Source organism: Tenrec ecaudatus, chromosome 5 (assembly GCF_050624435.1).
Source record: "Tenrec ecaudatus isolate mTenEca1 chromosome 5, mTenEca1.hap1, whole genome shotgun sequence".
Taxonomy (NCBI): domain Eukaryota; kingdom Metazoa; phylum Chordata; class Mammalia; order Afrosoricida; family Tenrecidae; genus Tenrec; species Tenrec ecaudatus.
Window position 1 is genome coordinate 8,185,878 of NC_134534.1, and position 17,427 is coordinate 8,203,304.

General features: G+C 54.3%; 1 protein-coding gene across 2 annotated transcripts in view; it reads left to right on the forward strand.

The window, feature by feature from the left end:
* The window catches only part of DNAAF11 (dynein axonemal assembly factor 11), a 45,287-nt gene extending 37,904 nt beyond the window's left edge, over window positions 1-7,383 (forward strand). For both annotated transcript variants that reach the window (XM_075550573.1, XM_075550574.1), the window contains 2 exons: window positions 4,660-4,745; window positions 6,531-7,383. In XM_075550573.1, the coding sequence (XP_075406688.1) occupies window positions 4,660-4,745; window positions 6,531-6,714 (270 nt within the window). In that variant the 3' untranslated portion in view covers window positions 6,715-7,383. The remainder of the gene's footprint in view (window positions 1-4,659; window positions 4,746-6,530) is intronic.
* The last annotated feature ends 10,044 nt before the right edge of the window (window positions 7,384-17,427 follow it).

Consider the following 17,427-nt stretch of genomic DNA (forward strand, 5'->3'; position numbering starts at 1 on the left):
GCGTGGGGAAAGAGTTTTAAGTGTGTAAACCCAAGCAGAATGATGGTGGGGCAAGAAAAGAGCTGCAGCTGTCATAAATAAATTATTTGCAAGTTATTAATACCAGAGGAGGGAATTATTTAGCGTGTTTGGGTTGCTGAGACACAGGAAGGAGGGGCCAGAAATCAGAAAGAGAAGCCTTTTCTGCAGAATCTTGAAAAACTTTTGACAACGAATGAATGATTAATGAGTCAACGAAAAGATGCACTCGATTCCAACGAAGGTTATTAACAAGGCAAGACGGACAGTGCTGCCTGCAGCGGACTGTGGACGGGAAGTGCCCAGGGTCTCTGAAGCCAGTTGGCGTTGGGTCCCTGTGTGCCCAAGGGCAGCTGGGCTCCACTGGGTTCCTTTGGAAGTAGGATGCCAGGCATTTCTTATTAGGTACCTCTGGGTAGACTGCCCACCTTCCTGTTGGCGGCTACTTGCCAGGAATATGTTAGCCATTCACATCTCCCCGGGGCTGGTCCTCCCTGCCATCGAGGCGATTCCGACTCAGAGAGGCCACACAGAGCAGAGTGGAACTGCCTCTGTAAGTCTAGGAGACTACATCTTTGTGGGAGCAGCCAGCCTCATCTTTCTCGAGCCAAGCTGCAGGTGGTTTCAAACTGCTGACCTTGTGGTTAACAGCCCAATGAGTAACCCACGCTGCCACCAGGGACTCCAACTGGACTGTTTTTCTCCCCACTTCCTCCACGAGCCCACTGACTGTTACCCCTGCAGACCCAGAGCTGCCCCACCCCAATTTCAGAGCCACACCTTCCAACGGGCTCCGGTGCCATCTGCTGAGACTCGAAATTATGCCGCCACCTCCGGGAGTATGCCACAGCCCTTGAGTCACAGACCAGTGACACAGCTGGGGCTCCTCTCCCGTTCCTCATGTCCCTGTCTTCCAGTTAGGTCTGAGAACCAGCAGGGCTCAGCCTGCGGGGAGCTTCTGCCCGCAGAGCCCCCACCCCCACCCCTTGTAAGAGGAGGCAGGAGGGGGTATCTCTGACATCCAGTCTGCGCCAGTTGTTCATTCAGAGATGGCAAACATTTTTATGAGCACCTACTACGTGCCAGGCCCTGGGCTGGGTTCTGGGACAAAGGGGCTCCCGCTGAATGCGTTTCCCTGGGATCTCCTGGCAGCTTTAGCAGTGCGCCTGCGGGGTCCCTTCCTGACCTGTAGTCGAGTGCTCGCTCTCCAGTTCCACTGAAGTCTCACACCCCGAGCCCCCGCCGGCCCCCTGCCTTCTGCAGCCGCAGTGGCCCGAGGGAAGTCCTTTAGCAGTTTGGGAAAGGGCTCTGAAAATTCACAAAGCTGCCATTGCTCTGGGAGGATGTGAAGAAGGTAGTATAGAAAATCACGGGTCTATTGGAAAGTCAGGTGAGCATAGAAAATCACAGGGTGGATTGGAAAGTCAGGTGAGCAGGTGCAATTGAAAAATGATGGGCGGAGAGGGCAGACATTCAAACACACTCTCGACCCTCACCCTCCCTACTGCCCTCCCAAAGAGACACGACACTTCCTTCTCTGTGTATCTCATGTCAGAATTGTCAAGGAAAACTCGAGCAGCCAGGGAGAAGATCGCATCAGACGTGATGGACGACGAGCCCCTGGTGCGCGCAGTGGCATCAAGAGGGGCATTCTGCAGTGGCGGTGGTGGTTAGAGCTATCCAGTCAGTTCCGACTTACAGCGGCCCTGTGACGACACAGGAAACGCGACGTGGCCCTATGCCTGCCTCGACAGCTCTTGCTGTGCCCGAGCCCACTGTTGCCGCCCCGTGTCAAACCATCTCCTTGCAGGTCTTCCTCTTTGTCGCTGCCCCTGCACCTTAGGGAGCACGACGTCCCTTTCCAGGGACCAGTCTCCTGGCAACCTGTCCAAAGTGTGTGAGAGGAAGTCTTATCATCCTCACCTGGAAGGAGACTTCTGGCTCTGCTTGCTCCAGGGCAGCCTTGAAAGTGTTGAAGAACAAAGCTGTCTCTGGGAGGTTTCGGTGCAACTGACCCAAGCGATGGTTATTTCCAGTCCCCTCACGTGCACGTGACAGCTGGATGGTGAGTAGGGAAGACCTCTGGGAATGATGGTGCTAGCAGAGAAGATGGAACTTGGAGAACGAGCACACCTGTCTTGGCAGGAGTACAGCCAGAATGTTCTTTAGACATCAAGAAGGCAGGACTTGGTCTCGTGTACTTTGGGCACGTTGTGGGGAGAGATGAGGCCCCGGAGCAGGACATCTTGCTTTTCTACATGTCAGAGGAAGGATCCTCGGTGAGATGGAGTGACCTTGCGGCTTCAGCCATGGACTCAAGCAAAGCAGCCATTGTGAGGGGATGCAAGACCCGTCAGGGTATGTTTCCCCTCTGTTATGTGGGGTCACTATGTCCAGAGGGTCAGAGCTGGCTTGGCGGCCCTACCAATGACTGCACACACCGGTTTGCCTTCCGAACATGCTCCTACCGTGGCCTGCTCCCGGCCGTAGCTGTCTCAGGGGTCACCAGGGAGTGGGGACAGTTCATCGATACAATAAAGCTGGTGACAAGTCTTTAGGATCTAATGAGCAAAAAGTCACACCTTAAAACGTAGTCGTGCCAAAGATGCATAAACCATAAACCAAAGATGCAGAAGTGCCCCAGAAATGCGGGGACAAACCACCCCAAAGTCATGTCTGGGGGGCCTGGTGGCATTAGGTACCTGGGGGAGAGCCCCTAAAAGAGTACCACGTTGTTCTACTTTGTGTCACTTACAGCCAAGAAAGATGAACGGTGCTCGGGAGGTCTCCCTGGGATTTTGGGAAAACACGTTTCATGTTGTGGCTATAGCAGCAGGCACTGGATAACTTGTATCCAGTGGAACTCGAAAGTTCCCAGAGTAAGAGAAGCTTCTCCATTCACCCACCCAAGAGAGCAAGTAGCCAGGGAGACCTGAAACCTTTTAGGTCCCAGGACTTGAGACCGTCTGCGGTGGAGGGGGAAGTTCTGTGGGACCCATGCCAAGCCCCACCTCCACGCCCCCTTCAGCTCCCCCCTTCGTCTGCTGTGGGGCCCTGCCGCACTTTGCAGATCTCCTTAGGAGACATGATGTAATCCTTCCAGCTTAATCCCATTTGCGTTGGGCTTTCTGCTGCAGGCAGCAGAACACATCATAACTCAGAGACGCTAAGTGAAAGATCCCAGATCATTTCAGAGGGCTGTTTTTGTTTGTTTCCAACCTTGATTTTATTAAGTTCTTTCATGGTGGGCATCTGCCCATGTGGGGACTCCAGATGGACTTCTGCCTCCGCGCTTCATCTCAGAGATGACAGGGAGGGAGTCTGGGGTCCAGAGAGACACCCCCAGACCAGTCATTCCCCCACAGGCATCAAACGCACCCTTGCCTGGTGAGAGGGCAGCCGACAGCTTTGCTGCTCCCTTCTCACTCTGTTCCACGAGTCTCAGTCATCTTCTTCCTCAGTGTCTCGTCTACATATCCTCTCACCTTCTGCCTCAGAAACCTCCCCTCAGCCCCTCGGCCCCTCTCCTCCCTCGAGCTATTAATACCCCCTGCCTCTGCACCCTTTCTCAGCAAAATGTCCCAGAGAATTGTTTGAAACATCTGCTTTCTCTCACGAGGCTCCATTTCTACTGCCCGACTGAGACGGCTCTCATCAGGGTCTCCAGGACTTCCATTTTGCCAAAACCAAGGACTAGGTCTGTGTCCGCAGCTCCCTGGACCCCTCTCGGCCCTGGGCCAGCAGCCTTACCAGGTGGCTTTTCTGAGATCAGCCTCCATTTCCCTCTATGTTGCAGGAGGGGTCCCCGGGGAGGCGAGGGTTTCCCCAGGGAGCTCCTCAGACCCCAAGGTCTGGCACCCCATACACTCTCAGGAAATACGTGTCTAGCCGAGTCCCCTGCCCCCACCCACCACCTGAGCTCTAGCAGTCTGAAGCATCGTGCGTGGCTGGACCAGACTGATGTGAACAGACAGATGTGACGTGCGATCAGACCTTCCAGGGCAGCCTAAGGCAGCCCGAAGTCAGAGCCTCCCATGGAATACTCAGGAACCATTCCAACACTCCTCCTTCAATGGATACAGACGCATACCTCTATCTTATCTTACTTCATTTCACATACTTTGGACATGTCATCAGGAGAGACCTGTCCCTGGAGAAGGACATCGTGGTTGGAGGCACATCAAAGAGGAGGAAGGCCCTCTGGAGATGGCCGGACACAGCGGCTGTAACAATGGGCTCAGGCATGGAGACCACTGTGAGGATGCCGCAGGACCGGGCCGTGTGGCCTTCTGTGGTGCACGGGGTCACTGTGGCTCGGAACGACTCTGTGGCACCTAATCACAATCCCTATCCAACAACACAGCCATCTACGTCTACTGAAATGTGTGGACGCAGTTGTGAGGCGCTGCCAAGTCAGGCCCCCCTCCCGCCCCCCACAGGGACTCCAGGAGCAGCACTCTCTGGTCCTGCTCCATCCTCACAATCATTGCGATGTTTGAGGTCCTGGTGAGCGTGCGCATGCGTGTGTGTGTGTGTGTGTGTGTGTGTGTGTGTGTGTGTGTGTAAAGAGAGGAGAGAGTGTTTTCAGAGGCACCGCAGGGATGAGTGTACCTCTCAGCGTGCGCTGTGTTTCTGTTTCAGGCAGGAGGCGTCCTTGCAGGTAGCAGGAGAGCATCCAAGTCTGTAAAAACAGCCCCCCAGAGCCCCCCAGAGCAAACAAGCCCAAGGTAATAGCTCCGGGTTCTGTCATTGGCCTGGGGGTGGGGTGGGGGGGATGGCCCTATTTTATTCTCTTCTCTGACATTGGTTGGGGAGAAGGGAGCATTCGAAACTCCATAGCTATTCGAAGTCTCAAATGTGATTGTGTTACAGATGATAAGACTTGGGCCCCAAACCTGTAACGTTTGATTTTCAATGTCCCCCACCCCTCCCCTCTACCCCAACGTGATAAACCCATCTGTACACATCCGGGGCCCCTACCTCATGATCATGATGAGAAGAAGGGCCATATCGTGGCTGCCAGCCATGGCTGAACGCTCGCTAGATATTTTGCATACGTTTCCCGAGTCCGCATATTCAGCCCTCAGTGTTGATCCTCCGTTTTCAGCTGGAGAGACTGAGGCAGGGAGCAGTTTAGAATGTGCCCAAGGCCATGCAACCTGGAGGTGTTGCAGGAAGCTCTGGGGAGCCACCCTCTCCCTCTGTGACCACCCTCCCCTCCCTGAATGACACCCAAGGCAATGGGATTCAAGAGGCCCCTACTGGCCAACCCAGACCATCAGTCAACTTAAGATCAGCTTGAGGTCTGTCTTCAAGCTTCTGTCGAAACGGCTTTCCCATAAGGACCCTCACCCTCTCAACACAACTGCTAGCTCAGTTTCAGCATCCCTACCCCGTTCTAGCTAGCCCTGTCTGGGTTCTTCCTCAGGAGGCTGGCTCAGGCCCTTGGAGGCCCTCAGAACAAGGCCCATCCCCTTAAGCGTCCACATTCCTGAATGGATGAGTTTGGGACAAGGCTCTGGCATTCTGCAAGCTGCCCCAGAAGGAGCCTCCTTCCCACCTCTTGCCCGCAGTTAACAGCTGAGTGTGTGACCACAGCGCCACTGGGCACTAGAATTCTTACGTTAGGGACTCACCAACATGTCAGGCACTCACTCAGCTTTATGGCTTTGGGTGGCCTGTCCTGTGTCTGAGGAATTCTAGCCCAGCTGCATATCGTACACGATGAATACTTGGAGAAGAAACCAGCATAAGCATCAGTTGATCCAAACTACCATTAAACAGTCTTAGTTGCTAGAAGGGTCCTCCGCCGGCTAGCTTCTCAGTCAACCGTCTTTCCCTTTCTATCCTTCCCACGTGGAGCGGTGATTGGTTAGGCTCCCTGCTGCAGGCCCGTTGAATTCACATTGCCAGCGCAGTGGCTCAGTAGGCTGGATTAGCTGCGGGGATCTCCACGTGGCGATCCTAATGGGAATCCTTGGCCAACCAGAGTTCTTCGTTCTCCTCTGCGCTTGGTCACCGAGAGAACTGGGTGAGGGCAGTGGAAGCCGTTCTCCTGGGAGGGAAGCTGGGGGCATCGGTTATGTGGTGCCCTGCTCTTGGAGAAGAAGTAGCGCTGCCAGACCAAGGCCAGTCGAGCTGTCAGAAGGGGCAGCTCCCTGGAGACGGGTTAGCTGCCTTGGGAGAAGGGAGAACGGACTACTGAGAGCAAAAAACCCTTACTGTGGAAACACATCCCTTTGTGAGCAGAGCCCCAGGTGGCCTCTCCTCCACCTGCCTGGGGTCAGCAGAGCCCGCAATACTTCGTAGCACTCCATTGCCTCAGGTGTCAGAATCTTGCTCTCCTGCAAAGCTGGGAATTGCCCGAGAAGGTCAGTGTCTCACAGTCGGTTACCTCTGTGCTCCTCGCAGCACCCTTGGCAATGTAGACGGAGCAGCGAACGATGCGCGGCGTCTATTTGGAGCCTAATGCGTATTATACCTTGCCCTTTGCCGGCTCGTCCTTGTTTCAGAGGCCAGCACATGGAGAGGCTCGAAGTAGACCCCGGCAAGAGGTCATTTCCGGATGTGGCGAACATTGTGCAGGAGAAAGGGCACAGGCCTGGGAGAGGCAGAGCCGGGCCACAAAGCGTCCCGAGGGACGAGGAGCCAGACCCAGACTTTGACGATAACCCTGACATTCCTCCGTTGATCTGAAACAACGGACTGCGACTGCCGGGCCCAGTGCATCTCAGGACAGACCGTACCGACACCCTTTATGGGGTGAACCCAGAGGTACTTTTCCATGTTATGACCAAGATTCCAGTGTTGTGATACCCCCACCTCGTGTAATACCGCCCTTCACCTCGTCGACGCGCTGAAGTGCGTGCCTTAAACATCTGATCATTGTTCATTTGTGGGTCCGACGTTGTGGATGAGGTAAATGTTCAGAAAGTCAGAGGGCTCTTTTTGTTTTATCCCTAACACTAACCCCTAACACTAACCCTTACCCCTAACGCTCACCCAGTCGTAGGGCTCTTACACAAAACACTTATTATGAACCACAGTGCTCTCCGTGCTCCCGGATTGGGTGACAGAGAAACACAGTAATTTTGAAAGTGGGATCTTGGCAAATTGGTCAAGCTTCAAAATCAACCTGAGTTTGAGATCAGCTTGTGCTGCTTTAAGGTCATTTCAAGCAGAGTTTCCATTTTCTTCTCTGGTGGCGTGTAATGGCATTAACCGCAGTGTTGACATCAAGCGCCCCGGAATTGAACTCCAGCTCCATCACAGTGTAAAGGTTTTGGCACGTCCTGTAGTCTCTCCGGTCCTCTAGGGGAGGTGACAGCATGGGGTACACATAACGGACAGTGGGTTTGGTTTGTTTGTCTGTTTTTCTTTTTTGGTCCTAGGTGTGTATAAAGATAAACTCTGTAAAGTGCCTAGTACATGAGCATCTCTTACACATCTCAAGTGATTGCATATGATATGACCTCATGGAAAACAAAGAAAACCTTAGTCCCCTAAAGGGTTACTTATGTTCATGGTTGTAGGAGTTAGGATTTGTAACACATATGATTGATTAGGGGACACTATGCACTCTATAACATTGTGCCTCTTCTTTATGTACATAATCATTAAGTACATATTTTACATATATTGAAGAAAAAGTATTATTACTCTGTGTGATGCAAGCTTTTGAATAAAGGTTCCCTAAATATTCATTCAGCTGTTACTCACTGAGCAACTCGAGTTCAGGCACAACTGCAACTCATTGCCATCAGGTTGGGGGGCATATATATATATATGAACACATGTATATATAAAGAGATTTGTACATAAAAATATTCCTCTCCAGCCATGAAGAAATGCCACTAGCACAGCCCGTGTTCTTGAAGCTGGTCACAGGCGCTCATAGCTGCCAGTCATGGGTTCTTGCCTGGTGGGGCCCCAACCTTCTTCCCAGAGGTTCTGTGACATTTGAAGTCCTGCGGGTATCGAGTCATTTAGCTCTCCACTAAAAGTCTCAAGGACCTGGAAGGACTAGGAGCTACGCCTAGAATCTCCTGCGTTTCCACTCAACTCCCCGCTCCTGGCCCTCCCTCGACACCCTGCGCACCTTGCTATCTAGTTTCCCTGCGATGGCCGCATTGCCCCAGCCCGCCCAGTAACAGCCTTTTCTGCCCTCTGGGTCACGGCACAAGCTCGGTCATGACTTCCAGTTAGAAGGCAACCTTGTCTCGCTCCCTGATGGAAGCACCCTTGCCTTGGGAACCCAACTTTGGTGAGTCCAGCACTCTGGGTGACGGTGAGGGTAGCCGCTCCCTTTTTGACCCTCTTCCTGGCAGAGCGATGGATCCTGGCTGCAGGAGGAAGGGCATCGTTCTTGGGCGAAGTCACAGGACATATGCGAGAGAACAGGCCCCCACCCGTGCAAGCTGCTGGCACCCCGCTGGCACTTTGGTTGGGACTTGCAGGGGCCATCCTGCTGCTTCATCAGGCCCGCTGGCCCAGGGTGATGTGGTATGGCGAGTGAACTCCGTGCACATCATTGCGTGGACAAACTCTATTTGTGATAAAATGAGTTGGCAAGTCAGAGGGGGCACCGAGTGAAAGACGATGGCATTCTAAAAGCCCACAGATGGTGTCGTTGGCGGCAGTGCGGCAGGGAAGGCAGCCTGATGCACATGCACCGGGCGTGCATCTGTCCCTGAGAACAAAGCACCGCCCCCTCCGTGATGGAAGTGTGCCAATGTCATCAACCTGCCACCGGCGGCTGGCTGGTCCCCTAGGGACCATGCAAAGAAGGGCCTCCGTTCTACTTTCTGGTAGCAACACACTAGTCAGCGTCTTAACAACGTGGCTGGACGACTTGCCCATCATTTTGATGCGGGATCTCGACCCCTCCTCTTACGAATCTCGGCTCACCTCAGTGATTGGCTTTGCGCCCATGGAATAAAGATGAAGCAATGCTTGGTGGCTGTCAAGGTTGGATCAGAGAAGGTCACACGTCTGCTGCCTGGTTCCTCTGAACCTCTTGCGGAAGGATCTCGTCCCCATGTCAGCAGTCCTACTACCCAGAGGCCCACACCGGGAAGGCTCCCTATAGCCATTCCAGGCAGAAGCCCCAGCCAGGCTCACAAAGGATTGGGGGTGGGGGCTAAGGATTAGAGAGAGCAATTATCTTTCTAGAAACTCCATCTCCATTTGGGGGTTCTTGCTTTGTAGTCCAAGCTCAGCAGAGGGTCCCTTTGGGGAACTTTGAAGAAGGTTCCCTGAAGTTGGGAGACCCCAGTGGTAGACCTGACTCTTTCCTGTGAATTCTGAAACCAAGGGTTGGGCAGAGGTCTAACGCGGCCCAGCGGGACCAGAGGAGCTGAGAAGGGCGCTCTTTGAGTGGGAGAGGCTAGCCTTCCCAAGCTGGATGGAGGTAGAGGTGGACCAGCACACAAGAAAGACCGCTCTGCGTGCTAGCCTGGTGGGTCACCTGAAGGTGTGCTGCTGGGTGCTCCTGGCCAAGGGTGGCGACTGAGAGGCTGGGTCCGGCCCAGGGGATGCTGGAGAGGGGGCCAGCAAGAAACCTCTGAAGAGTCCCTGCAAGGGCCTCAAGAAGGGGGATGTCAGCATCAGCCACCAGGCCATCAGCAGGACGCCCAGTTAAACTACTGATCGCAGCCAAACTACTGATCACAGCAAAGGATTCGGGGGCCTAAGGATTGATGAAATGTCTTTGGAGAGAGTGGTTATCTTTTAGAAGCCCCATCTCCATTTGGGGGTTCTTGCTTTGTAGCCCAAGCTCAACAAAGGGTAAACCATTCATCTGGGGCAGATTACCCAAGTTTACTAATCTGCATGACCAATTTCACCTGTGTTTCTCCGTCTTTGACCAGTGAGAAGCATGTGACACTGTTCACTGCAGACTAGGAGGTAAGCACAAGTAAGTCCATGCTTATCTCACTTAATGAGTATTCCATCCCTGGCAGGGATTGTCAATCAGAAAAGAGGCTTAGACTCCGTAGGAAGGGGCTGTGAATTTGGAAGGGAGACAGACACCAGTTAGACCGGGCAGCAGAATCCCTGACATGGTGAACAGTGTGAAATAGCTCACTAGGAATGAGTCAGCATGCATGGGCAGTAAGTCTGTCCATCCTTGTTTATGGGGCGCCCTGCCCCTGCCTGGACGAGCTGTCCTATGCACCTGGTGGGACTGTACAGCCCCTGTGGGCATCAGTGTAACACGTCCTTGAACCAATGCCAATACAAGTATCATCTTATGATCCTGCACTCCCTCTACCGGGTCTGTCCCCTAGAGAAATCACAAACACATACGGACACACATATGCACACCTGTGTTTATTCCAGCCATTGCCATCACAGCGAATGCATGGAAACAACTGAGCAACAGACTCCGATGACCATGACCCGGGGATGGGTCAACAGACTCCAGTCCAGTCATGCACCAATAAACAACAACGACTCTCCTAAACACTGCCGGCCACAGGCAAAACGAGAGAGCAGTATGCTTAGCCAAGGTAGTCAATCTTACAAGTATTAGTATTCAATATTAAAATTATAAGTATTGGTGACACCATCCGTACAAGGGAAAACAAAGAAAAAGACACGTGGTTTTCGCACCTAAGGAGAAGAAGACTCTGCAGACTCTGAGGAGGCTGGGGAGGGGGGAGGGGGCCACAGTCATGGAGGGAGGGAAGGATAGGGGGGAGAGAGAAAACAAAACAATACTCACATTTATTCTGGGGGGATGGGCGGGGAGATGAACGGGGAGGGGGAGGCTGTTGCCAATTTGATAAGACGGGCTGTGCAACCACACCAAAGATGTTTTTCTTTCAAAACCGAAACAAACCAAGTTCAAGTGTGAGAGAGAAGTCTCACAGCCTTGCAACCTTCTGGGTTCCTCACCTCTTAGCACTGCAGCATTGGTCTCCGTGGTAACAAATGGAGGGGAGGTACACGGGAAGTAAAGAGGGATTCTTTAATGAAGGACAAGTTCACTTCAAACACATTTTATCAAACAAAAAAGGACCTGTGGCCATCTGACCCAGCCAAGGTCCTGGCAGTTCCTAGTCTTTGCACTTGAAGATGCCAAGGAGGGAAGTGGAACCAGGACCGAGAGAGACACCTGTGGTTTCTGACAGACAGTACCTAGGTGCTTCCTCCAGGGCTCCAGCTCTCTGTCCCTGCCCCCACCCAAGACATGAATGTCTCAGCCTCAGTCCCCCTCTCTTCTATCTCCTGCTAGAACTTCCTGGGGCCCAACCCAACTGGAACCCAGGGGCCAAGGAGCCCATTGGTGGTCCTGAGCAGCCAAGCTCCTGGGATACACAGCACGGTGAAGGGGTGCAGAGTGGTCTTCAGTCAGTGGAGGGAGCCATTCTTCATGTTCTTCTCCTGTCCTGCTCCGGACCCCCCTCCCTGAGCTCTCAGGATGGCCGCAGAGGACCCTGGGTGAACTGGAGGATGGAAGCTGAGAAGGCCCCCTTGTCCTCCTGCCTTCCCATCGCAGGTCCCCATCACAGGGGGCCTGGGTGGGAGCTGGAGTCAGAAGACTTGGTGCTTGGTGCCAGGATTTTGACTGTTCTAGGAGTCAGCTTCCAGAAACAACCTTGCTGCCATTGAGTCAACGCTGAGGTCTCAGGACGACCCCTGTACCTGCTTATAGGAGTAGAAAGCCCAGTCTTTCTCCCTCAGAGCTGCTAGTGGTTTCGAACTGCTGACCTTGGGGATTGCCCAACATGTAACCACCACACCACCAAGGCCCTCATTGCTGAATGAGGGACTGAATTTGTGATTCTGTGGTGGAAGGGCCATCTGGTACCCAAGCACAAAAGGACGTGCCAGAGGACCTGCTTAACTCCCCAGGGGCCCAGCCAAAGACCATGGGTGCTAGGGAGAGAGGTGACCTAGCTTGGGACCACAATGCCTGGAGTCTGGATGGCAACCCACCAGATGAGGCTTCAGTGTTGGGATGACACAGAGAGCAGCCCAGGATTCGGGAACCTGGTGCCCTGCCTGCGCTTCCCACACACTCCCTGGGCAACCCTCATCCCTCTCTGCCTTGCTGGTCTCCTGCTCTGGGAAGGCCACTGTCCCATGGTCTTGTGTCTCTCACCTTAGCACCAGCAGGGGCAGCAAGGGCCTCTAGTCCTTACCTTTGCTTCCCGTGGCTGACTTAAAGCAGCAGAAACATTACCTCCTGTCTCTGGAGGTGGTTTTGCAGTCAGCAGCCGTGGAGTCAGCACCTGCCCCCCAGCTCACAGTGACCCCCACGCCCAAAGTGATTGGACCTCCATGATCCACAGGCTTTGCACCGGCTGATACTTTCAGCAGGAGATAGCCAGACCTTTCTCCCTGGTCTATCTTTTATCTAGAAGCTGCTCTGACAGCTCTACAGCATCCTAATAGCACGTAGGCACCCACCGACAGAAGAGTCGAGGCTACACAAGAGGTGCACTGGCGAGTCCCCCACATGGAAGGTGAACATTCTACCCTGGAAGGACCACAACTACCAGGAAGTCTAGCATCAAGGTGTCCACCGGGCCAAGCTTCCTCCGACCCTTGAGGTGAGGAGCCTTCCAGACCTTGTCCAGCTCCTGGCGGCCCCGGTGCTGCTTGCCTGTGGGCACCATCGCTCCAGTCTCTGCCCTAGCTTCCACACACCTGCTCCCCTTTCTATGTGTCTACACCCGTCTTCTCATAGAGCCACTATAGGACAGAGTTGAACTGCTCCGCTTTGAGTCAGTATTGACTTGAAGGCGGTGAGATTGGGGGAAATGGGTGGCGTTTGAGTTTGTCGCGGGAGATGAAGGAGCCCTGTAACACATGCTAATTTGATGACACCTTCATTGGCTGTGGTCAAAGAGAGGCGCAGTCACAGGAGGCCAGAGATAGGGCTTGGGCATGTCATTCAGGGGAACGTAATCCCCAGAGCATCCACCTTGCCCCCAGGAGAAAGAGCCGGCCCACCCTGGGCCCCGCCGTGTCTAGGCACTGTCTGTTCTGCGTGTCTCTCCTGCCCCTCGCCCTTTCCTTTAGCACCTTGAAGGGGCTGCTGATACTGCTCATCAAGCCCTGCCGTCCCGAACACCATCCACACGGCACAGCCTCCTGTCCCAGGCTCCCCTCGGGAGCTGGCCGCGGGACCCCCGCACACGTGGGTGGCCTGTGAATGTCAGCGGGGGGGCTGTTGGGGGTGGTGTGGGGTTTGTGAGTGGGACTCGAGACTGCACAGCCTGGCTAAGGTTCCCTGTGTACCAGGAGGCGCCCTCCCCTCGACAGCAGGGGCGACCACACGAGGTGCGTGTCTGTCACCATCGGCAGTCTGTCACAGCTTGCCTGGCACATTCGGGGGAAAGCGCCACCCCGTCTGCTGTCAGCGGATGTTAGGTCAGTGTGAGCAGAGATTGGTGACAGCGAGCTGTTCTTTTGTAAGTCTCTAACCCCTGAATCATGGTCTCTATCGTGTGTCCAGAGTCATCCTCTCCTAGAGAGAAGCTTCCGCTGACCCAGGCCCGGGGCTGCTCTACCCAGCACGTCTGGGGAGAGAACGGAGTTGGAGCCTGCTCCTCTCTCAGTGTCCAGAGAGTGGACACTCATCCTCTTCCAGCCGGGTGACTCTATTCCCTCAAACCTGCCCCTTGTCTGCCCACGCGTCTTCCATTCAGGGGGCTAGGCATCTTGTCCTAGGGCCTGAGAAGTGTCCCCTCCTTCTGTCACTTTCTTTTCTGCCCCTCTGAATCCTCTTCCATTAAGCTGTCCCCTCAAGTGACCCCGAATGGGGATACCAAATCTCTTGGAAGAAAGGACCCAACCCCGAGCCTGCAGTAGTAGCTAATGAGATCCGTCTGCCCTGTCAACCTGCGGGCTGCACAGGGGACAGCCCAGAGCCCCCTTCATTGTTAGCTGACCCCGCCAGGCTGGGCTTGGGTGATCCCAAGAGGAAGGGCCACCTCTTTGAGCAAAGCAGGGGACATTCACTCCGAGATCCCAAACTAACCGGATTGGTATCCGGAATGCTTCCCCCAATCCCTCACTCGGGCTGCCTGTGATGGCCAGGCTCCTTCTGGAAGCATCAATACTCTGCCACTTCCTGTGGGAAACCCAGATCTTGTTCAGTTTTCTGGTGTTCACGTACTCCCACTTCAACTGACGACAACGAGGCACTGTGCACCCAAATCACTTCCTCCCGAGTTCCAAGGATTGTCCCCCAGGGTTGGGGAAGTAGGTCATGGTGCTGGCCACCCGGCCTCCCCTGAGTACTCAGTTCATGTCCATGGGTGCTGGGAGTAGAGGGTGGGCAGGGGCTGCCAGGCTGCACTCTGCACAACCCTCCTCAGGTGGCTACTATTTTGCCTATGGGAGCTGGTAGAGACAGCCCCTCCCAGCTTACAGTATTGGCCCTGGACTGGCCTCGGCCCCCAGCATGCCCAGAGCTCAGGAAAGCAGGCCACAGGTGATGAGTGGATAGAAGCACCCACTCTCTTCCCCAGGCAGTCTGCCCATGGGAGACATCGTCACACCGGGGCTCCTATGCAGCTGCCGGTTCTGACCCATGGTGACTGCATGTGTACAGAGTAGAAGTGTTCTAGGGGGTTGTCCAGGCTGTGACCTTGTGACAGCAGATCACCTGACCGTCCTTCCCAGTGCCTCTGGGCAGGCTCAAACTGCCAGCTTTCCATGAGGAGCCCAGGACCTACATTGCTCGCATCACCCAGGAGACTTTTGAGGTGACCAGCCCCTGATGGACACCTGGAGCCAGAATCACCAATGATCTCCCCAGGGGGACATTTCACAAGTGTCACCACCCACTGCTGGAGGAATTGCAGGACTCCAAGTTGCCTCAGCTGGGTAGTGGTTAAACTGGGGCTGCTAACCAAGAGGTCAGTGGTTCGAGCCCACCAGCCGCTCCAAGGGAGATAGGTGAGGCTGTCGGCTCCCCTAAGGATTCACAGCCTTAGCAACCTTAAGGAGTAGCTCCAGTCGGTCCTACAGGGTCCCTGGGCATCAGAGTGACTCCATGGCAGTGGGTTTGGTTTGAGTGGGGGGTGGGGGTAGTGTGACTCTAAGGGATACAGATGATGCAGCGGTTAAGCATTTAGCTGCTCTCCCAAAAGTCTGCAGCTCAAACCCACAAACCACTTCCAAGGAGAAAGAGCAGGTAGTCTGTGTCTGAAGAGTTTACAACCTTGGAAACCCACGGGCAGCCCTACCTCATCACCTCACCACCTCCCCTAGCCCAGAGCAGCCAGTGTCACCCAGTTTCTGTCTCTGGGGGAGCACCCGACCCATGCGTCCCCTGGGCAGCCACACGCAGCACCTAGCCTTCTGGGCTTCCTTCCTTCACTTAGCCCTTTCTCTGGTGCATCTGCCATGTCACCGGAAGCTAAGCTTCATTCCTTTGCACGGCTTCTTGATAAGCCAAGGTAAGAGCAGGACACATTTATCCAGAAGACGGACATTAGGCTCAGATGAGAACATGGACACAAATAATACAGACCTAGAAAGGCAGGGCGAGGCTTTCTGCACTTGAACCCAGGTCTTCAGGCAGGTGGCCTTTGATGGGAGCCTGCTCACCACACACCAAGCCCTGTCCCATCGTCTCAGACTGTGCTGCTTGAGCCGCCTGGGAGATCCGATAGGAATGCTTCCCAGGAGCCTGGCAACCTGATGGCCTCTGCCATACCAACCTCAGGTCATCGTGCTTTTGCATCACTGCCCTCCCCAGAACCTTCTGGAATCTGACTGGGTTGGACTTCGAGGCTTTGCTGCAGGGAGCACCCCCCTCTGGGGCTCCCCAGGAGGAAGACGAGGCTGGCGGCCTGTGCCCACAGAGATACATATAGTCTCGAAATCCCATAGTGCCACAAGGAGTCAGAGTCTACTCAATGGCAGTGAGTTTGGGTCTGTCTGTCTGGTTGCTGGGTCCAGAATGCCCAGGGGACCATGCAAAGGGTGCCCCGCAGGACTTTCATGCCCACCCAGCAGGAGACCCTTGTCACCAATTCAGCCAGTGCCTTGCAGAACTCCCAGGAGGAGACACTTACCACCCACCCACTTGACTCCAAGGGCACTCTTCATGGAGGCTTCTCTTGTCTGGAAAGTTCTCGTGCATGACTATCTGTTAAATGATAAGACCACTCTCACTTCCCATGAGGTCGCAGGGGTACAACTGCCCTGTGGGTTTCCCAGACTGTCGCTCTTCACCAGAGCAAAAGGCCTCATCTTTCTCCCAGGGAGCAGCTGGTGGTTTCAAACTGCTGACCACTAGCCGCTTATCAAAGACCAACTATGGGCCAACCCAGGAAAGCACCTCACGCCTCTGTCATGCTCACACAAGCATCTGTCTGTCACCGTCCTCGGAAGAAAGAACGACTGCCATGTGGGGAGTGGGGTCCCATTTCACAGAGGAGAACATTGAGGTCGAATGTCCTCTTCCTGCTATTTCCAGAAAACACAGCGTCGGTAAAAGCTTAGCTCATCTTCAAACCTCACGTGTTCTTCCTGCTACCTATACTGTTTGTCACTATGCTATGGTAAGCCAACGTAGTCCATCAAGCGTTAACAAAGACGTTGCTTTGAAGCCAAGGATGCGCCTGGCCTAAGTCATGGTGTTCACTGGCACCTCGCAGGCACGCGAAGGTTAGAGGGGGAATGAAGAAGGCCAAAGAGGAACTGCTTCGTTTCAAGGTCGGGACTGGCCAAGAATACGGAAGGCACCACTGGCTGCCACAGCAGCGAACCCCTCCGTGTTGGGCAGGGGACAGCCAGGATGCTCCTTAGAAGCGAGGATGGCGGGACTTTGTCTTACGTGCTCTGGACAGGTTATCAGAAGGGACCAGTTCCTGAAGAAGGACATCGCGCTCCGAGAAGGAGAAGGGCAGCCAAAAAGAGGATGGCCCTCGGCAGGACAGACGGACACGGGGGCTGCAGCAATGGGCTTAACCTTGAGAACCGCGGTGAGGCTGGCGCAGGACCACGCAGCGTCCCATTCCGCTGTGCGCAGGGTCTCCAAGAGAAGCAACTCCACAGCGCCGCCCAGCGTCAGCAGTGATTTCCGAGGAAAACACACATACCCCTGTGAACAAGCTCGCACAGAGCCTTATAGACGTTGACAGATAAAGAATCCCAGAATCCCTCCTGGTATCAAAACATTTACAAGGACGCCAGTATTATTTTTTTAACTCTCCTATTGCAGTGTCTCTTTAAGTCAACCCCTTCCTCTTTTTCTTGCGCCCTGCTAATTAGCCGGGCTGCTAAGCTGGCACTGTGAAGTGGTGTTAAAGTGTCCCCAAATTAATAGTGCCTCATCAGCACTGATGCGGGGTGTGAAATTACCCTCGGAAGTGTTACCTGAATGCAGTTAGCACCGCTCAGCTGCTTTCGCCAGAGAGGAAGGGAGTGCGGAGGTAAGGG